This window comes from Protopterus annectens, chromosome 6.part0, assembly GCF_019279795.1.
Source record: "Protopterus annectens isolate FY-2018-M chromosome 6.part0, PAN1.0, whole genome shotgun sequence".
Lineage (NCBI taxonomy): Eukaryota > Metazoa > Chordata > Ceratodontiformes > Protopteridae > Protopterus > Protopterus annectens.
This window is the reverse complement of record NC_056737.1, coordinates 1774365112-1774389440: the sequence shown is the minus strand read 5'-3', so window position 1 is coordinate 1774389440 and position 24329 is coordinate 1774365112. Positions and strand designations below refer to the sequence as shown.

Sequence of the window (24329 nt, the reverse complement as noted above, 5' to 3'; positions counted from 1 at the left end):
TTTGCTGTCCACCTGAGGACAAATTCTCTGGAGTCTACTTGAAGTGTAAAGATATCTATATACACATTTCCAGGCAAAAAATCCTAACTCTTCTAGATTTTGTTGCATACTTGGGAGACATACATATATCCCACATTGTTTCATTGTGAATTGCTTATCCAGTCTCTCTTTCCATTCCTTTCTAACCTCCCCTGATTGATTCTTATAGTTATCATGCAATATTTTATATGCTGTACTAATTATTCCTTTTTTAATGGCAGCTTCTGTTCTATAGTCTACTAAAAACTTTACCAGTGCTGGTCTTTTATTTAGGACCCCCATATTTCTTTCTCTTTGCCTATACTCTGATATCAATCCTTGATATGGAAGGCAATCTCTAACCTGCAGTCCAAATAAATTCTTGACGTCTTCCCATTCTATTACCTTTCCCTCTCTAGTTATTTCCTTCCAATAGCTTGGTTCCTTTTCCAGTTTTCTCCAATAAATTCCAGCCCTCTCTTGCCTGTTGTCTGTATCCCTAATTGCAGTTGTTCCTATCAGCAGAATCTCCTTTCTCCATTCCCATGTTAGCTTAATTCTTAGAATACTTTCTGCTACTTTATGAATATAATATTCTGTATGATTATTGTTATTCTCCTTAAAGGCCTGCATCCAAACTCCCAGTATGTCCTTGTTTCCTGAGCTTCCTCCATTTCATCATCATCATCCCTTTCCACTTTGAATTATAGCTTTATGCTTGTTCTATGTATATGAGCCTTAACTGTATTGCTCTGAAATACCCCTTCAAATTGGGTAATCCCAATCTGTCTTGTTCTATTGGAAGAATCATCTTATCTCACTTGACTCTATGCACAACTTCTCCTCTGTTTGATAAAAATATGCCTGACTTGTGTATACGACTAAAGGGACTAAAAATATTTTAACTGCTTGTATTTACTATCGATATCCATATAACAAAGCTTCCATTTTCTGAGTTTTTTGTACTATGTTTTGTTTAGTCTCTTCCCACATATCCTTAGCTGCCACAGTAGAATCATTTTTAATCCATACTCCTAAATCCTTCATTTTATCACATCCCCATAAATATAGATATTGCTGAACCAATTTGTGTGTGGGTACATTATTTACTGCTATTGCCTTTGTTTTAGCTTTATTAATTTTGTATCCTGAAAAGATTTGAAATTGTCTGAAAATGTTCCATAATACTGTAATGTTCCTTTCTGGTTTTGTCAGGTGTAAAATAATATCATCTGCAAACAGAGCCAGTTTTCTTGACTACGTCTACTATATCGATTATATCCTTGAATTTCTTTACCGATGGTTCTAAATATAATGCAAATAACAAAGAGGAGAGAGGACACCCCTGCTTGGTTCCTCTGTTCAAGCAGAAATTATCAGAGAGGACCCCACCCATTTTAATTTTTTTCCTCCAAGCCCTCATATATCCTCCTTATCATCCTTATAGTTTTATCTAGGAATGCAAATGCTTCCTTTGCCCTGCTCATAAAGTCCCAGCTTACTCTGTCAAATGCTTTCTCTGCATCACAATCCACCAATAACAGTGGTATTTTTTTACATTCTGCTTCTCTCTGGATCATCAATGTACCATTTATGTTGTCAAATATTAGCCTCCCCTCCACAAAACCACATTGATCCATAATCTGTCAATTTTGGCATCACTTTTGCCATTCTTTAGCCATTATAGACAGGAACATGTTATAATTTATTTATTGTTTATTTATTTATTTAAAGTCCACTGGACAAAGCAGAGCCCATTTTCAGTGGAGGCCCGGGGAGAAAAGCTCCACAAGAAACACAAATAGAATATATAGTACATCACATATATTGAGTATCTACATGACAGAGAGAAGAATCAATTCTTAAACAGTAGTACAATTAGACTATATACACACAGTTGATACACACTCAATAAACTAATTACAATGTAGTACAACTACATTATAGTTGACATAGTAGTATGGGAGAATATAAAATGTTCAGCACACAGATAAGGACTAAGATTTAGAGCTAGGAAATGCAACTGTCTTCCAGGATGTTGGCACTTCTCCTCTTAAATAATGTTAGACAAAACCTTCCAGATCTTTAGCAGTTTTTTCCCTCCTAGCTTCCACACTTCCACAGGAATACCATCATACCACGTGTGTGTGTGTGTGTGTGTGTGTGTGTGTGTGTGTGTGTGTGTGTGTGTGTGTGTGTGTGTGTGTGTGTGTGTGTATGTGTGTGTATTTATATATGTTTGTATGTAATAGTGGGAGTGCCTGGTGTGTTACACATGCAATAAGGTTGCAGGTTTAAGTATGTTTCCCAATGAACGACAGGCTAATTTTAAATTAGTTCAAGTAACTAGAATGTGGTCCATTTTTGCTGGCAATGTCATTTTCTGTTTAGCTACCTGTGGTTATTGTTCACATTAACATATCTTCTTTAAATTTAATTTTCTAAAGTGTTGGTTTAGTTGGGCAGTGTTGTTTTTGACGACTGTGTAAGTGTGTAGTTTGTGTGAGCAGTGTGTTGTGTAAAGTTACATTTTCTACATTGTAGTGAAAGGGAAATGCAATCTTTGTTTCATTTTTTATTTATTTAACATTTAAACTAAATTAAGTGCAGTTTTAGATTTAGTGGTTATTTTGGGGAGATGGTGTATTTATGTATGCATCAGGTAACATTATTTTTACATTGTAATGAATGTGAAATGTGGTCTATGTTTCATTTTTTTATTTTTTAGCAGTCTTAATCTAAACAAATAGTAGATTTGAGTTTAGCTGGTTGTTTCAGATGGGCTGTGTTGTTTTGGGGTCTGCCAATTTCTCTTTTTTGTGCTTACAATATGTCAGTTTTTACATTAGGTTCATATATTAGTACTAAGCTAACTGCCCTTGCGAGCCATTTTAAGTCTCAAACCTTGCACCTTGTGGTTGTAAGACAAATACCTTAACCATTAGACCGCCCTCCCAACCCTTACTTTTTGTAATGGTAAATAACGTAAATCTAATGGATTTAGGGGAATTTTAATAGTTTTCATGATGTGACATGGGTATAGATAAACTGCTAATGGTGTGTTGATTATCTAGATAAATGATGATACACCAAGAGTGTATATATAGATAAATATTTATCTACATGGTGCACCACATATATATTTTTATCACACCCTTTATCTGGGCTCTACTGTTAGTATAATATGGAGTGTAGGGGTCTGGCGTGTGATACATGAATTAGCTTATGCTATAGGTTTAGAAGAGGGCTTTCATTACAAGAGTCACCAACCAAGATCCTTAAATCACAGTGCAAGGTATTTAATGTATCATGCAAATCATACCATAATTTATGACATTTATCTCTTTATTTTGTATTTTTAATGTAAGAAGAGTGTTTCCCTTTGACTTCAGTGGGTCCATTACATGCCTGTGTATCTATTAAATAAGGATTTAGATAGTTTACAAAGGATTTTATGAAGGAAATGTCTCATGAGTGGCTTTGTAGTCTACCCTGAGACATTTTTTAAACACCTTTATTGAATTATCACTTGTGACATAGGCAAACTTACATGTATATAAAAGTAATCAAACCATATTAACTTCACATTTATAAACACAGGATATATAACAATACATGTGATGTACAATCTAAGCAACATTACATAAATTGTTCAATTCCTGCTTTATCTTAAACCTCATTCCTCCTTCAAAACATTTTTCTGCATGTATTGTTCCCACAATTTCCATTTTTCTATGTAATTTACTCCTACCCCTTTCTAAAGATCCCATTTCTGTTCTTTCATTTCTGTAACAATGTTCACTACTCCAAGTATAGTTGATTTAGATTTTGATTTCCATTTTCTAGTAATTGCTTTTTTTGGCAGCCATCAGAATTCAACTTAATAAGGCCTTATTGTGTTGTGTCTAGGCTATTCAGATCCTGTATCCCAGCTCAAAAAAAAGCATTTCCTTAGTTGCACTGATTTGCTCACCCAGTGTTCCTGATAGAGTACTCTGTAGGGAGTTTTTAAAGTCTGCCAACTCATTAGACTCATAGAACATATGTTCCCAGTTACCTCTTTCTTACCCATCACACATCCAACATCGGCCATCTACCTGAGTAAAAATTCTTTGGAGCCGGCTTGGGGTATAAAAATATCTATGCAAATACTTCCATGCAAAAATTCTAAATCTTCTAGACTTTGTTGCATATTTATGAGCCATACATATGTCTTCCCATTGTTTCTTTGTGAATTGCATATCTAATCTCCCTTCCCAATCTTTCTGATCTCTTCTGATTGATTCCCCTAGTTATCGTGCAATATTTTATATGTCCTGTTAATTATCCCTTTTTAACAGCAGCTTCTGTTCTAGATTCAGTAACAAACTCAACTAGTGCAGGTCTTTCATTTAGGATTGCCCTGTCCCTTTCTCTCTGTCTTTATTCTGATATCACTCTCTGTTAGGGAAGGCAATCACTAGCCTGCAGTCCAAATATCTTCTTGGGCTCTTCTCATTTTATTACTTTTCCTTTTCTAATTATTTGTTCTTAGTACCTTAGCTCCTTTGCCAGCTTCCTGCAGTAGATTTCAGCCCCCTCTTGTCTGGTCTTTGTAACCCTAATTGGAGTTATCTCTAAAGGCAGAATCTCTTTTCTCCATTCATATTTTGGCTTAGTTGTTAGTATACTTTCTGCTGTTTTATGAATGTAATATTCTGTTTGACTGTTGTTATTCTCCTGAAGGATCTGCATCCAAAATACCATTCTTCCTTATATCTTGAATTACCCCCCTGTTTCAGCATCATCTCTTTTCACTTTGAATTGTAGGTTTCTACTTGTATTATTAATAAGAGCCCTAATTGTGTAGCTCAGAAATATCCATTCAAATCAGGTAATCCTAAACCTCCTTGTTTTGCGGTGATGCTCAACGTATCCCACTTGACTCTTGCACTCCTCCCTCCCAAGTAAAATCATTCAAATCTTTATTAATTACTGTCCACAACTTCTCCTTTGATTGATATAAATATGCCTGACTTGTGTATAAAACTAAAGGGACTAACACATTTTACTGCTTTTATCTTGCTATCCATATCCATAGCTAAGAGCTTCTAGTTTCTCAGTTTTTGTAATATAATTTGTTTAGCTCTTCACATGTCCCACTCACTAGGTTGAATAAGGAGAAAGTAACAGTTCACTGCCTGTTAGTTGCCAGGATCCACCACGTAATGCATGCACTCAGGTCCCTCAACAACAGGTACAAATATGACTCTGTCTTTGTACATGTTGGTGTAAATGACCTGAGACATACCTCACTGGACTACATGAAAAGAGACATGGAGGAGTTCTCGGATTATGTAGCCCAGGCGGGTATGACCCTAGCCCTGAGCAGCATCCTACCATCACCCAGAATTTTACCACAGTACAAGCAGAAAATGATTGATTTCAACAATTGGCTAAGTTTCTGGTGTCATTCTAAGGAGATCCAGTAACTGTCTGTCTGGGATGACATAATTCACAGACCTCAATGCTTTGCCAGAGATGGCCTGCATTTGTCACCTCTGGGCTTCCAGATACTGGCCAAGGCTCTTGCCACCCATATAGTGCCTTTTTTCAGCGGTGTTCCAAAGACCAAATTACCACCATAACAGCTACAAACAAATGTAATCTGAGGGTCATGCTGCTCAACGCTAGAAGTCTAAATCTCAAAATGCACTCGCTCGAAGCACTCCTTAAAATGGAGAATATCGACATTTGTGCTGTAACAGAGACCTGGCTCAAGGCAGCAAAAAGGACCCCCTGCACTACCAGGCTATAACTCATTCCACATCTTTCAGCCCCAGAACTTGGACCGAAGCTCCAAAGGCAGTGGTGTTTCCATATTCATAAAGGATGTGCACACCTGCAGACTGGTAGCCCAACATAATGTATCAGATATACTTCAGGTGCAGCTAACATTCAGGTCGTAGCCTGCTACAGGTCCCCAACCATGTTCCAAGACTCACACTCCACGTTCCTAAGCATCCTGGAGAATATTAGGGTCCAACCTAACACTCTCATACTGGATGACTTCAACTACCCCTCCATTAACTGGGAAAACTACTCATACACCAATACACTTGCCTAACATTTCCTGGAATTCCTTAATTCCAATGCCCTGGACAAGCTCGTTCTTACCCCCACTAGAGGTAGCAACATCCTTGACCTGGTCATTACTAACATGGGCGACTGTTGCTCTACACCAATAGTCAACTCCTCCCTGGTTAGATACGACCACAAACTAATCACCTTGGAAATCCACAACCCTCCCACCTTCCCCGCAAAGGTAACCACCATGAAAAACTTCTTCAAAGCTAACTTTGAGCTCCTAAAAACAGAGGTAGCTAACTTCACGGCACCCATGCAAATGGAGAATAGTTGCATGACCACCGAATCATACACCAATGCACTGTACGAACACGTACACAAATGCATGGATCTCGCCATACCCAATAGAACCAAGATGCTCTCCTCCAAAAAAAGCAACCCAATCTGATGGTCCCCTGCCATAAACGAACTCTACAACAGAAGGAGGAAACTGATGTGGAAAAAGGTGAAGTCCCAAGACTGGAAAAACTCCCTTATTGACCTCAACAAAAAGTTGAGATCCCTCATCAAATCATCTAAAGCTAGTTATAAAAACAGAATTGCAGCAGGTAGTAAAGACAACCACAAGGTCTTCTGCAGTTATGTAACGAATCTCCACTGCAATACCTAGATTTGCTCTGAGCTACTGCATAATGGTACCTCCTATACTAAGCCAACAGATATTGCAATATACTGGCCAACAGATTCAGTGCCAACTTTAACCCCCCCCCCAAAGGACCAATCACAATACCAGTAGATTGCCAGGCACCCAGTATTACTGCTGCACAGGTTAAAACAGCACTGTCCAAGGCCAAGAATACAGCTTCTCTGGGACCTGACAATATCCCTGGCTGTGTTCTGCATGAACTACAGAGTGAACTGGCACCTCACCTGTGTGCCCTGTTCAATCACAGCCTCACCTCAGGCTTTGTCCCTACCAAATGGCATACTGCTACAGTCATCCCTCTCAAATGGCTCAATGCCAAAAAATGTGTCGTCATCCCCTTTGGGAAAAACCCAGTTCCCATGAATTACCACATTGATGGTAGTCTATGGAACACAGAAGGCGTTATAAGAGATCTGGGAACACAGGTTGGCAGCAACCTCTCTTTTGATCACCACATTGCCACTGTGGTCAGAAAGTCCTTCTATGTGGCACATCTCATTACTAAGGGTTTTGCATCCAGGAAAAATGAGGTCATTGTCTCCCTCTACTCTTCTCTTATTAGGCCAGTCATCGAGTACAATGCCCCATTTGGTATGTACCTCACTAGACACCGGCAACAACTGGAGAGGCCACAAAAGTACTTCACAAAGAGGATCCTAGGCCTTAAACATTTGTCCTATATGGACAGACTCAAAAAACTCCAACTATTCTCTGTCTCATATCGCCTATTTAGAGGTGATCTCTGCTTGACTTACAAGGCCATGTCTGCCCCAGCTCTGTTAGAAATGCTACATCTAAAGAAATCCCAATCCCTCCACACCACACACACTCCAGAGACCTCAACCTCATTACCACAATCAACAGAACATGCTGGAGAGACAGGTTCATAACCCAGAGACTGCCCATGCTATGGAACAGACTTCCCATACATGTCAAGCAGAGCACCTCACTGGCCCTTTTCAAGAGAAATCTTGATGAGTGGATGGGAAATAGAAAATTCACCCCGGGGATCTCTCCAGTGGCTCTACTCGACAGAGGCACTGGGAACTAAGGTTAGGTGGCACGATTCCAGGATAATCCTATGGGCTAGGCTTGTAAAGGCTCCAGGGCCATTAACCTATGAATGTATCCTTAGCTGTCATAACCAAATCCTTTTTAATCCATACTCCTAAATACTTCATTTTATCACAGCCCTGTGAGCCCTGAGATAATTTTAATCACACTTTTGTAATACCATTTCGCTTTTTGATGCATTTTAGTAGTACAGTGGGAATATAGTAGGGCAGATTTTGTTTTGTTATCTTTTGCTTTTGGTAGCTAGAATCAGGTTTATTTTGACAGTAATATAATTTTGCTAGCAGCAGTTAGTGTTCTTCTTTTATTCTTTTAATTTAGCATTTTCATTCCACCATAGTTGTGTAACACATTAAGCCAGTGAGTAGAGTAAAATATTAGAGTCATCCCAAATGCCATAGCTATCAGCACATCAAAGGACAAAGCTTACTTCGTATTTATGTAAGTCTCTGCCACAAAGCCGAACATATGGTAGTTATAATTGATGGCAAACACAATCATTTTAGTTATGGACAAAGTACTTTTTGGTAACATTTTTATTAATTTCATATGAGATAAGATATATCAAGATGCATCAAGAAAAATACATGAAAATAGAAATACACACCATGAAAATTTAACCAATAAGTTAAACTTCTATAGTAACAGATAACTGAATTTCATATGAAAAATATAGGAAACAAAGAAAAAATACAAAGATGTTAAATAAATAAACAATGCTATACACCATTTGAAGTCCATAAACCAAATCATATTATCAGTAACACTTAAGAATGTTATTTTCAAACTATTCTAGTGCATTTGTTTAATGGAGGTCAATCTCTCTCTCTCTGTCTTAGTTATTCTTAGTAATTCCTTGCTATACATAACCAAGTATTTATAAAAATCATCAAAAGAAATATGTGATAAAAATTTCCAGTTTTAAGTTATAACTTTCCTGACAACTGCTTAAATAATTCATGCACATGCTCATCAGGGGTACAATTTTAAAAATCATCTGACTGTAGACTCTAGATCCATCTAGTCTGTCTTTGTTCTTGTCATGCACTTAGCATGAGATTATGATCAACCTTCAGGGACACACTGAAATAGTACCTAATCCATCCATCCATCCATCCATCCACCATTCCCAAATAAATTATTACACCTCGCACAGAGAAGAAACAGCATGCAGCGATATAGAGTACACCAGAATAACCAACCTATATTCCAGAGACCTTTTTAATTTAGAGTAGTCAGCATTTCTAAGATTTATTATCAGAATACTAAGCTGAAAATGCCATTTATTTAATCAATTTGTATTTGCACATGGATCTTTTTCAGGCTCTGCCTGGAAGTACTGTCTGGTTAAGTGACTTGCTAAGAGTCACATTGTTGTCAAATGGAAACTGATTAATTCAAATCCCGGACTAAAAGAAGCAGCTGGTTAGCAGCCCAAGCTTCAATCCTCTTCTCTAACTGCCAGGCTGTTAATGATATAGATGCATAAAGATATAAGCATATTGTGAGCATCCTTGCATATATGAACATTCAGACTATCCCATGTGTAAACCACCATAAATAACAAATAATATGACCAGTCACATGGAGGCCCTTTAATCCTTCAGATATGCCATTCATCAGACCGAAGAGGGTAGAATGAGTCAACAGACCAGTACTGCTACAATTAAATTCAGAAGACAGTAGATACTATTTTATTAATTAGCTTAGCCAGTGGTATCATTACAAGGGGTCCAGTACTTGTCAGCCTGGGAGAACATGGTTGATAGGCCATGCTGCTTTACCAGGTATGGTTTTCTCCTGTCACCTCTAGGCTTTTGGATATTGGACAAAATATTATCCACCCCTATAGTGCCTTTTTAAGCATTGACAAACAGACAAACCTTGTAACATAGCAAAAGCTTCTCAGGACAAGCTAAAGGCATTACTACTCAATGCTAGGAGTCTTAACAAGAAACTACACTTCCTGGAAGTTCTCCACACTCTGGAGAAGGCTGACATTTGTGCAGTTACTGAAACATGGTTCAAAGCCATGGAAAACACTCTGGCAGTGCATGGCTATAACACATTTCATACATTCCAACCACCCACTGAACATGAAAGTGTAAAAGGGGGAGGTGCATCTATCTATATAAAGGTTAAACACACCTCAAGGCTTGTCAAGCAATATGATATGCTTGAGCTACTCCATGTCCAACTAACCATGGGAAAAATCCATTACCATATTCTTGCTAGCTACAGGGCCTCCACCATGAACCAGAAAACCCAAACATCATACCTGAAGTTACTAGAATCACTCACACTCCAGTCCAATACTATACTCATGGGTGATTTTAACTACCCCTCCATTAAATGGGAGGCAAAAAATGACCCCTGACATGCATGCCCAAAGATTTCTTGACTTGGTGAATTCAAATGTCCTGGTGCAGCTAGTCTGAATAAAGGTACAACTAGTCGACCACTTAATCCCAAAAACTTTAAGAACTTCTCTGAGGTAAATTACCCCTAATAAGGGATGGCATTGCTAGTTTCCAAGCTTCCCTAAATCCAGAAGACACAGAAACGGAAGCACAGGTATACAGAAAAAGCCATGTATGACCATATAAACAGCTGCAAAGAAACATCAGTACCAGACAAAAATAAACCCAAGTCAAACCACAAAAACAAGCCACCCTGGTTGACCCCTGGTATTAATAGGCTGTAAAATAAAAGAAAGAAAGAAAATCCTGTTTAGAAGTAAGAGGGAATGTTCACAACAGAGCATAAAGTCCCTTCATTAGTCTAAACAAACAAATCAGGGAACTAGTCAAGTCTCTGAAAAAATAGTTTGAGGTAAAAATGGTCTCCAAAGCTAAGGATAACTTTAAGGCATTTTTCAGTTATGTCCGCAGTCCTAAGGGTAACACCCAACAATGTGTAGAATTAGCTGTGGATGGCATCACCTATACTTAGCTGGAAGATATAGAAAATTTGCTGGCTGACAAATTCAGCTGATATTTCACCACCCCATCACCCCCAGCTCTCCCCCAAGAAATCCTCAATTATCACCAAAGAACAGGCTGCCACTGTGTTGTTTAAAACTATAATATGGCTTTAGTGTGGCCTGATGATATACAATGTTACCTCTTAAACAGCTGAAATCAGGACTTATCAGGCCCATTAGGATCTCTACTTAACCACAACCTCCAAACTGGCTTTGTTCCGATAGAGTGGAGGATAGCAGCAGTCATCCCTCTGCATAAAGAGGGACCATCTACTGACCCAGGAGATTACAGACATATAAGTCTGACTTAACCACAACACACAGACTCTCCCAAAACTCCAAAATATGTACAGACAATGACCACAGAAACAAGCAAAGGATAAAAGCTTTATTCACCTCTAGCCCCTAGGCATACATGCCTTCATAAGTTTGACTTGTCTTATATGTAAGACTCTGAAAAGAATAGTCATGGACCTGATAAATAATGACATAGGAAACCTCCAAGCACTGGGGCCAACCAAATTCAGCTTTGTCAAGGGCAGGTCATGCCTACTGAATCTGGTGGATTTTTTTGAGAAAGTCACTAATGCCATGCATAAGGGTAAAATAGTACATACTATCTACCTCAACCTGTCCAAGACATTTGACACAATTAGCCACTCAGGTATTATAAATAAACTCACAAAACTGGGCATAAATCCCTATGTCACCAGTTGGATAGCCAATTGGGTCATGGACAGGACACATGTGATTAATGTGGGTGAATCCAGATCCAGGAAGAGGCCAGCTACTGGTGATGTGCCACAGGGCTCCTGTTTGAAATATACTTCTCTGAAGTTAAGGCTAATGTGGAAGGCCTTTAGATGAGAAAGTTTACAGATGACTGCAAGCTATGGGCAATCACTGAATCCCCAGTGATGTAGCTATCCTTCAGGATGGTCTACATTGGACAAATGATTAGTGTCAGAACTATAGCCTAAAAATAAATGTGAAAAAAATGCATTATTGTACCCTTTGGGAAGTCAAATACCCCTGCAAATTACAACATCAATAGCACACCCCTAAGAGTAGATTCAAATGTAAGAGAGGTATAGGTACACAGATACAAAGTAGTCTGAACTTTGGCCACCATGTGCCACAGTGGTGAGGAAGTCCTTCTATTCTATGTGGCAAAACTTATAAGTAAAGGTATGGCATCCAGATACAAGGAAATTATAGTCCTGTTGTCCTCAGCCCTCATTAGACTAGTAGTGGAGTACAGTGCATCATTTGCCATGTACTTGACTGGGCACTTACAGCAGCCGGGGTGACCTTGGAGGTTTCTCACAAAGAAAATACAGGGTGTAAACAACATGTCTTATGTGGATAGACTAAAATCCCCCTCCCTTTACTCTGTCTGCTACTAAGTATTAAGAGGTAACCTATACCTGACCTATAAGGCACTCACAAATACAGCCCTGATAGAGCTGCTAGACATCCACAAGTCAAACAGCAAGAGGGCCATCTGCTCTACGAATCTAAACTTATTGACTCTAGCAAAACATGCTAGAGAGACAGATATGTGTTTCTGAGATTGTCCATTCTTTGGAACAGGCTTTCTATAAGCAGAGCCCTTTCCTGGCCTTCTTCAAATGCAATTTGGATCAATGGATGGGGAATCACAAATTTGCACCTGGGCTAGTGCATATGTCCCTTATGGATAGATACTCAATGCACAGGCACAGATACATGCCATCTTCTTGCCCTTGGGGTCATATATTGGGTAAAATCAGATTATATTGGCTAGGCTTGTAAGGACTGTTAAGCCATTAGAGTAGTAATCTATGAACCTTTGAACCTATTAATGCACAGTGAGAGGGGAAAAATGGTGTCCTGGATATCAATGAAAGCAATACAATAGGATTTTAGCATTAAGCATATCTCAGTAGCACCAGGTACCAGGTAATTGCAGCTCTAGCACAGCAGCAGCTGTTGTACTAGCTGTGTGCATGGATCTGCTGCAAGAGGTTGTTCTACAGTTATACTGATGGCAAACCTAGCTGGCCAAAGTCATTGTACAATGTACTTAATGGAACTGTGGGTAACACCAACCTTTGCTCCACACATATTATGCCATGGTTGCACACTAACGTGGAAAAGAGAATACGCTTAAAATGGATTGCACAGTTAGGATCTTACAGTGTGGTCATAAAAATGTAAAAAAAAAAAAAATCCAGGGACTGTATTTCCAAAGTGAGGGTAGGATATAATCATAAAATCAATAAATTAGTTAAATATTATTTTCTGTGTTGGTAGTTATCAGTAATACGATCATATTTAAATGTGTTAATGAGTGATTCCAGGAGACATGTTTCACAACATCTGCTTACATTCCTTCTTAGACTAGTAAGTCAGTAATTAGTAACAATATTTTGGGGGGCACATTATGGACAACATCAACAATGGTAGTAGCAACGTTAGCAAGGACAGCATGAAAAGGAGGTAATCATACAAGAAGGACATACAGTGCTACAAAAGGTACCTAAGATGTTATCAAGGACCATGTGTGGAAGTGTTAGTTTTACATAAGGATCTCCATACTATGTTGTGAAAAATGGAGGGGACATAAGTATTCATAAGTGACACAGTAGGAGAAGGGAGATATGCTGAAATAAAGGTGGTTCTAGAAAAGTAGTCATGAAACAAATTAGTCATCTCAGTACGATGAAAGTTGTTGACTTTGAAGTGAGTATTAGAATCCTAGTTGTCATGTGACTTGTTTTACCATGTACATACGGAATGTTTTTGTCATTATCTTTTAAACCAATGGTCAACTCACACTCATGGTCAAACAAAGCTACAATGGTCTGAAAATTCATCCTACTGAAGACAAGGCTTCCAAGCAATCCATAATCCTGAAGATACAGCTGGTATTAGAGAAGTAATGCATTCAGCGAAAATTTTGAAAAATCATTTGATTAGTTGTCCTCAAACAGTGCCAAGCCAGCTAATTTGCATTATGGCAAGTTAACTACTGTTAACAGCACAGAATGCCAAGCTAACACTTCCTGCATAGTGGGAAACATTTATCAGGTCTGGAGTGTAGGTACAAATCAAAGTCTAGCAGGGGGAAACAATTAATAAATCTATTACTCTGTACAAATCACAGTTATGTATCAAAATCTGTAGCTTCGTGTTTCTTATTTTGCAGGTGTGATTGGTGGAAAAAGAACAGGATTTCGTCAAAACTCAGGTAAAGTTATTTGTTACAGCTTCATATGTTTAAATTCTACAGTAACAGGCAACTGCATAATACATTTTATTATGTGACTCCACTTTTGGAGATAATGTGTATTTATCAGCATTTGTGATATAGAAAATTGTTACTGAGTACGAATATTACTTTGTGAAAACATAATAAAACAGGAAGCATGCCATTTCATCAGAAGCCCATTTTATTGAAGCTTGTTCAGCCATGGAGCTGTTATAATTAAATAAGAGGTGTAAATGGGGACAAAATGCTTGCTTTAGAATTGCTGTCTAGGGGCACATTCACTAAAACTGGTTTTGATAAAACTGACATTTTGGTTAAATAATGTGAATCAAATAAAATAAATGTCATTTTATGTTACAATATTCTTACATATACAAGTGATTCGTCCTAGGACTGTGAGAAGATTCAGGCAGTCGTTCCTGAACATCCAGAAACATTACTGTAGCTGTATTACAAGTTAAAAATGACTTCTGAGAGAATGCTAGACAGCCAGCAGGTTGTACACTTGCCCTAGATTCCACAAAGATTCCCCACACCAGGTAGTTTGATTCATATTCTCATACTGACAGTACAGTGCAGTGTGTGTTTGTCTGTGTGTGTGTGTGTGTGTGTGTGTGTGTGTGTGTGTGTGTGTGTGTGTGTGTGTGTGTGTGTGTGTGTGTGTGTGTGTGTGTGTGTGTGTGTGTGTGTGTGTGTGTGTGTGTAGTGGTTTTATTTGCCTGTGTTGAGGGAGATTTGTTGCCCTCCTAAACATTTGTCCTTCATATGACACTTCCTTTGCCAGTGTTGATGGCATTTCTTGTAGCTGATAATGATTCCACAGTAATTTTTTTTTTAAATAAGAAACATCTTTATTAAGTTATCACATATGACATAGGCATATACATTTATAAACATGAAAACAAACTACATTGACATAATTTTAGTTGCAAACATTATACATCACCAACCATGTTGACGTAAGTGTAGTTGCAAACATTATACATCACTTATAATCTATCTAGTCATTGTCAGTCAAACATTACATAGCTTATTCAGATCCTGCCTTCTTTTAAACCTCATTCCTCCTCTACAAATATTGTTCCCATATTTCCTATTTTTTCCAATGTAATTTGCTCCTTCCCTTTTCTAAAGACTGCAGTTCCAGTTGTTTTATCTCTGTTACTATATTCACTACTTCTAGTAAAGTTGGTTTAGATTTTGATTTCCATTTTCTAGTAATTGTTTTTTTGACAGCCAACATAATTAGATTCAGCAAGGCCTTACATAGCTCAAAAAATCATTCCCTTAGTTACACCACATTTCTAACCCAGTATCTCTGACAGAGCATTCTGCAGGGAATCTTTAAAGTCTGCCAACTCATTACAGTCTCGGAAAATATGTTCCCAGTTATCTCTTTCTTCCCCATCACACCTCCAACATTTGCTGTCTACCTGAGGAAAAATTCTTTGGAGTCTATTTGGGGTATAAAATACCTATGTAAACACTTCAGGCAAACATTGTAAATCTTCTAGACTTTTTTGCTTATTTGGGAGACGTACATATAAACCCCCATTGTTTCTTTGTCTCTTCCCAATTATTTCTAACCTCCTCTGATTGATCTTGTAGTTATCATGCAATATTTTGTATGGTATACTAATTATTCCTTTTTTAGTGGCAGCTTCTGTTCTATATTCTACTAAAAATGTTACCAGTGCTGGTCTTTTGTTAAGGACCCTCCTATTTCTCTCTCTTTGCCTATGCTCTGATATCAATCCTTGAAAGGGAAGGCAATCTGTATCCTGCAGTCCAAGAAAATTCTTGGCCTTTTCCCATACTATTACCTTTCCCTCTGTAATTATTTGCTCCCAATATCTTGATTCTTTTACCAATTTTCTTCAATAAATTGCAGTCTTCTTTTGCCTGTAGTCTGTATCCCTAATCGCAGGCCTCTCTGTTTGCATAACGTTCTTCATTCCTGTGCTGCTTAGTTCTTAGATTACTTTCTGCTACTTTATAATTATAATATTATGTATGGTTATTTTTATTCCCCTTAAAGATCTGCATCCAGAATACCAGTCTCTCCTTGTTTCTTGAGCTTCCCCCATGATTTCATAGGAACTGTTAATTAAAAGCAGGTTACTTTATTAAAAATAACTACCTAGTAGTCAGAAACCTTAGGAAATAAAATAAAAAAAAACAGAAATGCATCATAAAAAAGAATAACTGTGCAGAAAACTACAATTTCAAAAACAGGTTTCTTAAACTGATACATTCATCCCTTCTGGAACGGGAAGTACAACTTCCATGGTAACCATTTGAAATGGGACCTGCTAGAGCAAGGCATAAAATGCAGTGACTGAATGGCTCATAGATTAGACTTATATATACTAAGTCTGTGACACCATTTCTCAGAATATTACTTTTTCTCTGAGGTATATCAATCATGGAATTTGGTATATATATGTTTGGGGGGGGTGCAAGGACGTTTTAAGGAGCAGGTCGATTTTCAAAATTTGCTTTTAACCTGTGTTTTCAGTTTTTTTTTTTGAGTGCTGACATTTCAATTGGGAGTCAACAATACGCTGAACACTAACTATCCTGAACCACAACACATTAAAAACGCACCCACTTACAAATAAACAACAAAAGCAAACATTTCCTAATGTTTTTGCAGGGGGACAGCCCCCCTGCACCCCCCAAGTGGGGGGATGAGCCCCCCCTACAAATTGTATATACTAACTCTGAGATCACACTACAGTGACAACAAGGGAATATTTCCCAATCTTAACTGTAGTGCAATCTCCATCTGTTATGATGCTGTTAACAGAAATTGCTGTATATTCACCATTTCACTGAAATGAACTTCAGTATAGTCAGTGTTCTGCATACTGTTCTTTCGGCACAGTGGTCTCGGTTATTTGGAGTTCAGTTAAACGTAAATTCAGTGAAGCAACTACAACTAGGACTTATATATATATATATATATATATATATATATATATATATATATATACTTTGTTTAAATGAAAGTACATCTTTGAGTCTGTCCTCTGTTGCCTTCAGTGTTTTTTGGTTCTTGAAAGTACGTTTAAATGAATATGACTTACCCAAAGTGATTTCTCTGAAAAAGCATTTCAACAAATGCATGGACTGATGAATTCCTTTCCCTGTGAAAGGAACCACATGGCCACAATGGTAAGTAACTGAAACAGAGCAAAAGTAAGCCCACCAAAGTGGGGGGCTGCACCCCCCCAACCCTTCCTACTTAAATATGCCACATCAAAAATCGCAGTAAATAGAAGAGAGGGCACAGTTCACCTTGGTGGTCAAGTGATTTCTTCACAGGGAAAGAAATTCAGCAGTCTGGAGTGGGACTGCTGGCTGGGAGATTTATTTTATTAATTTAAAAATATATATGTTTTTTTGTTAAAGGGCATTCTTCTTTAAGATAAATGCCATTTGCATCCAGTTGCACAGATGCACCAGGTGTGTGCAAACTTTTTTTTCTTCTGCATTTCTGCAACCTGTTGTTTATGTCTTTGTCTTCTGTGTGTGTGGAATTTGAATGCCAGAAGACATTTGAAATGTGGACCATGAATAGACAAGTGAGAGGTAGGTGTGTATGTGTGTGTGTGTGTGTGTGTGTGTGTGTGTGTGTGTGTGTGTGTGTGTGTGTGTGTGTGTGTGTGTGTGTGCATGTGTGCATGTGTGTGCATGTGTGTGTGTGTTAAAGAGATAGGTAGGAGTGCATGTGTGTAAGTAGGTAGGTGTGTGTGCACATGAGTGTGCACTGGTGCACGTGTGTGTGTGTGTGTGTGTGTGTGTGTGTGTGTGTGTGTGTGTATAAAAGAGGGAGGAGGTATCTCTCAACTGTTCAGATTTTTGTCTCATATTTTTAGTCTATTCTTCATAAAATTTGAGGTTTTCTGGGTTTATTGTGGCAAATCAGTGAATGCAGAATGCACTAAATAATAACAGACATTTGAGTTTCAGACTTCATATCCTTCAGAAAATTCAGTAGCACGATACTTTTATTCTAACAACTGAATAAGTCTGCAAGAGCAATATTTAAAGTTTGTCCCTATTTTTGAGACTTTGTCCCCTCCATTATTTTTTGGCTTTGCCCAGATTTTCTGTGCTAAGAGGTTGAGAGGTATGATGTATGTGTGTAAGAAGGAGGTAGGTGTGTGGTGTGTGTATAAGAGGGAGGTAGGTAGGTAGGTGTGTGTGTGTGTGTGTGTGTGTGTGTGTGTGTGTGTGTGTGTGTGTGTGTGTGTGTGTAACAGGGAGGTAGGTAGGTAGTACCTCTTAATTGTCCCTGATTTTAATCACAGATAAAAGTTGTGATTTTTGGAGAAAAGGTGATGAATTACACTTAATCAATTATGACAATTGTGACACCCCTGCACTTGCCCAGTAATCAATGAGCCTCAATCCTGACCACAGTGGGGGACGTACACAATGGGAGGATGACACACACACTAAAGTGCAATTTCCCTTAAGAACACACAGAGACCACAGACAGTCTGGGTCTGGTTTCTCCCTTTTTCTCCAGATCCCCAATAAGACACCCCACTGGCACAGCTATAGAGTTGAGATCTCAGCTGCGTGACCTAGCCAAAACTTCCAGCACCCTCTCTGTCCAACCGGTGCTTTGTGTCCCTGCCCAAGTAGCTGACACACACACGCACACACACACACACACACACACACACACACACACACACACACACACACACACACACACACACACACACACACTCTTTGAGATTTGATTTATATACAAACACACACACACACGCACACACATACACACACACACACACACACACACACACACACACACACACACACACACACACACACACACACACTCCTGGGAAAGGCTGGCACAGGTTTGCTAGCTATGCCCCCTTCTGCCCAGACTATAAAGTAGTAACAGCTGCCACCAGCCAACTCTTTATCAGCTACATAAGGCCCTTAAGAAAGGCTGTCCAATCCTACTGTGTAATGTTACTGTTAATCCAAATGGTAGTCTGACCAAGAGCAAGACTATTTAGGAGTGGCCTATACAGTGTCACCAAATAGATATGCAAGTACTGTAAGATAGGTTTTAAATATATTTAATAAAATCCAAAAAAACGCTCACGTGTTATTCCACTTCCCACAAAACGTACTGTTGCTAAGAAGAAAAAAGAGAATGTGTGGGAAGCAATGTGCAGAGTAGATTTTATATCCCAAGTAGTTCACTATAAAGTTCCAAATACAATACAAATCAGGTTCAGATGTCTCCTCAATGTCAACAGCCTATGCAGGCAATTACTGACACCCAAAACCAGCAGGTGTGTTCCTCTTCCTAGTAGTACAGCCACAAACTCTTGTTAGTGCCACTCCACAAAACAATAGCTTGTCATGCACAATCAAGTAAATACAAGTGTTAAGCGGAGGTTATAAATATTTATTAAATAAAAACGGCAAGCGCTTTCAACTTGTGGTCTTCTTCAGGCCAATAACAACTAAAGTGCTTGGTGCAAACATTTAAATATACAAACATTAAAAATGCAATGATGTCACATCCTCAATTAATTGAAGTGCATACATTATTTAAAAATTAAAGGGACAGGAAGTACTGCCCTAATTTCAAGCATAGCTTGTTGTAAGCAACTTCTAAAATCATAAATAAAACATAAAAATATATATAAAGCATAAAAATATATGGCATGCATATATATATATAGTCAGCCATGCTATATTGCTAAACAATCAATCTTATAAACATGCTTTATACATAAAAAGAAATAATATTTCTATTCTTTTAACAGAGCTAAAATATGCATCCACACATGTCGTGTGGAATGCATGCATCCAAATATCCATTTCATGTACTAATAGAAGTGGAACAGAGATATGGAACTATGATGTTACATGTGTGCATTTATGAAAAAATATGTGTAAGCGGATAACGCATAAAATATATATGTGTATGTCTATATGTGTAAAATGTACACATATATAAAGACAGTTGACAATAAGACTATGTGATGTTATATCAAATGCCCTAAATGAATACTATGCAAAAGGGGACAAGAGGGGGGGGAGAAATGGCAAGATTAAAGGAAGTGTGGAGGGGGAATAAATGTGAGGGAAAGAGGGGGGGAAAAGAAGGTAAGGAAAAAAGTGAATGAAACAAATAGAAATGTCAAGGTATAAATAGACAGGTAAGAGATATATGGTGCTCAATGGCGTAGTGACCTAGATTTCAGCATGGGTTTAATGGATACCCTGTCATTGAGGCCAGGGTGACAGTCAGCTCTAAGTCTGATAATCCATTTGGTCTCCTTTGCTTCAGTTAAATTCTGGATGTCACCTCTCCTCAATGTGGGTTCATTCACCTGTATCACTTGAAACTTAAATGTGTGTTGTTTAGAGGTATTAATCACATGTTTCGACAATGCACTGCATGGTGAGGCCACTCTGATCTTGTATATGTGTTCTCTGATTCTCTCTTTCAATTTGCGGTCAGTTTTACCTATATAAAACGCACAGCACTGTGTGCAGGTCGCTAAATAGACTACATGTGTAGTGTCACAGGAGGCCGCAGTTGTAAAAACAAATTCCTGTCCTGTGTTCGGATGTGTAAAGCTATCTGTTTCTTTGATGAAATTACAATAATTGCTTCTATTACATTTCGTAGTCATACTGCTTTTCACACAGCTCACAGTTTCACATATTCTGTTCGGTCCACATAACATCCTATATAGGTTATATTTATTCTTATATGTGAACCTAGGAGAGTGATCAATCACTCCTGATATATCTAAATCAGTGAGAAGAATGTCCCAGTGCTTCCTATAGATGTCCTTCACATATCTAACATCCTGTGTGTAAAATATTGGTATCCTAAGTCTATCACTACTATCATGTATTGCGTCCAATTCTTTGCATCCATTATTCCTATTAGCAAAGTATGGAAACGCTCTACCATTCCTCAGCTCATTTATATCTTTCATGTTAGCATCTATTTCATCAGGTGAGTAACTTCTATCCAAAAACATATTCCTCAATTCAGACATTCTATTATCAAAGCTTATATTATCAGAGTGTAATCTAGATATCCTCATAGCTTGTCCTCTGACAATGTTGTTAAAAACATGTGCTGGATGCATGCTACTACGATGTAACAGATGATTACGATAGCAGCTTTTCCTGTGCACACCTGTGTTCAAGAGGCCACTCGGCAATCTCTGAATATAAACATCCAGGAATGATATCAACTCTATTGAGTTATCCATTGTAAACTTGAGATAGTCCGTGTGGGTGTTTATATCTCTATGGAATTCTAAAAGTTGTTGTTCGTCTCCTTTCCAAATAATAAAAAGGTCATCAACGAAACGGGTGTAAAATGACACATAATTCTGATATGCAGTGTTCTCAAATAGAGAGTTAAACTCCCAGCATGCCATGACAAGGTTGGCGTAGCTATTGGCACAAGAAGTGCCCATAGCTACGCCATCCTTTTGAATGTATAACTGATTGTCAAAAATAAACACATTGTTCATAAGTACTAGCTCCATGAGTTCACAGATAACTTCAGTCTTGCTCATAGAGAATGTACCATCTTTCTCTAAGCATTGACTAATACAGGTAATGCCATCCAAATTCGGAATGACAGTAAATAAAGACTGTACATCTAGGGTGACTAGTATATCCCTCTCACCTTCCTTAACTGCATGTGTCTTGTCATATAACATGAGTAGGAACTGTTTTGTGTCTCTCAATATGTGTTCATACTTATTAACAATTGGTCTCAGTAAGTATTCTAGATAGAACGATATGGGTTCTGTTACCCACCCTCTCCCGGCCACAATTGGTCTCATTGGGGGGTCTCTCCCATCTTTATGGATCTTGGGCATCCCTTGTATACAAGGTATGATTGGATGTTCTACAATAAAATATCTGTAAAGTTCTTCGTTAATTTTCCCTTCAAGTAATAGAACTTCAAGTTTGGTTGTGACCCTATTCATAATTATATTAAGTGTATGTGTGTCAATCTTCTCATAAAATTTTGTATCTCCAAGCATCAAATGCATCTTGGTTTTGTAGTATTCCATGTCCATCACTACTATGGGGCCCCCTTTGTCGGCCGGTCTTAACATAGTGCTACCATCATTCCTTAAGTTATTCAGTGCTCTTCTCTGTGCGGGGTTGAGGTTCCCTGTCCACTTCTTACTTTTATTAAAACTATCATTTGCATATAAATCTTTCTCCACCAACTTTGAAAATGCTTCTATCAATGGATGGTTATTCGGGACATATGTGCTAGGTTTCCTAAATTTATGTAATTCTGATGTAGTACCAGCAAAATCAAGTTTAATCTGTAAATTACGAGTAAACAATTTAAGATCAATGATATTATCAGTAATATCACTTTTCTGAGAAGGAATGAATGTAGTACCTTTCTCTAATACATAACATTCATCCAAGGAAAGTGTTTTCTTGGATATATTCCAAATTAATGATTCTTGCTCCCTTGCCATAATTTCTTTATAGTAGGTCCGGGCTGTGGATGGTCTGCTGGCCTCTTTCTCTGTCGGCCTCTGCTCATTGACTGTTCTCTCCCCCTCCCTTCACCTCTCCATTGTGATGCAATTGGGAAAGGGGCTGTATGGGGGAAGCCATGGTTTGATGTGCTATCCAAGGGTACATTTGATTTTTTCTTTCCTACTTCAAAACTACCTTTGCTAGTACTATCACTATTTGTATCAATATGTTCACATATGTCTATACGAGTATTAGCTTCCTCAAGAATGGAAATATTGTGTATATTGCTAATGGGTGACATGCTTTGTATGTCTATGCCATCGTGGTGTACCATAGCTGCAGTAACCACCAGGTTCCGCTTCCCACCACCTTGTGGTAGGTTAGCTTTTATATTAACATCACTGTTACTATTGCCTTGCCTGTCTTTCTGTTGTATAGGGGGATCTGGGGGGTTGTTGTCAAAATTCTTCACTGTGTTATTCACCCTGGGCCAAGTGAAGACATTCCCCTTTTTAAAATCGTCAGTATCCCTCTTAATCTTATCAAGTTTTTGCTGTAATAATCTCTTTTCGTACATAAACACATTATCCAACATTTTATCCATATACACATCTATTGCTTGTTTAGGATACATATTAAATAAGCTTAGTTGTTGTTGCTGAATATTTTCCCTCAAAGAAATTTCTTGAGGCAAAAAGTACTTATTCAAAAGTTCCATATATTTAATGCTAGTTTCAAGGTTAATCTGCTGCCACATGCACAGCAGATCTTTATAAAGAGTACCTGTGGTGGGCATTTTAAGAATCCTCAGGCCCCTGGGTACAATTTTGCGTGCAATGCACAACCTCGAAATGTTGGCGTTGTAACTGGAGGCGTTTAAGTCTCAGAAAGTCCCCTTCCATCTCCTGTACAAGTGTCGTTAATCCATGGTATTCCTTTTCTGAGGTTCCATTGTCGTCAGTCTCAGTAGGAGCATGGTAGTGCAAAAGTGGATTTACTTCACCAGTTATTACATCTTGAAACCTAGTCTTGCTCTCTCTGTTGGTTTCCCTTTGACTAAGTAGTACTTCCGGTGTATACGGAAGTTCAATCGGTGTGTCAATAGATTTTGACTCTGCCATGGAATATACGTGAGCAACAACGTGTATAATGAAAATAAAATCCAAAAAAACGCTCACGTGTTATTCCACTTCCCACAAAATGTACTGTTGCTAAGAAGAAAAAAGAGAATGTGTGGGAAGCAATGTGCAGAGTAGGTTTTATATCCCAAGTAGTTCACTATAAAGTTCCAAATACAACACGAATCAGGTTCAGATGTCTCCTCAATGTCAACAGCCTATGCAGGCAATTGCTGACACCCAAAACCAGCGGGTGTGTTCCTCTTCCTAGTAGTACAGCCACAAACTCTTGTTAGTGCCACTCCACAAAACAATAGCTTGTCATGCACAATCAAGTAAATACAAGCGTTAAGCGGAAGTTATAAATATTTATTAAATAAAAATGGCAAGCGCTTTCAACTTGTGGTCTTCTTCAGGCCAATAACAACTAAAGTGCTTGGTGCAAACATTTAAATGTACAAACATTAAAATGCAATGATGCCACATCCTCAATTAATTGAAGTGCATACATTATTTAAAAATTAAAGGGACAGGAAGTACTGACCTAATTTCAAGCATAGCTTGTTGTAAGCAACTTCTAAAATCATA

General features: G+C 38.2%; 1 protein-coding gene across 1 annotated transcript in view; it reads left to right on the top strand.

Annotated features, from left to right (window-relative positions):
- Nucleotides 1–24329, top strand: part of TECTA (tectorin alpha) — a 623032-nt gene that overhangs the window by 71032 nt on the left and 527671 nt on the right. The window contains exon 3 of the mRNA XM_044075148.1: nucleotides 14038–14079. Within this exon, the coding sequence (XP_043931083.1) occupies nucleotides 14038–14079 (42 nt within the window). The remainder of the gene's footprint in view (nucleotides 1–14037; nucleotides 14080–24329) is intronic.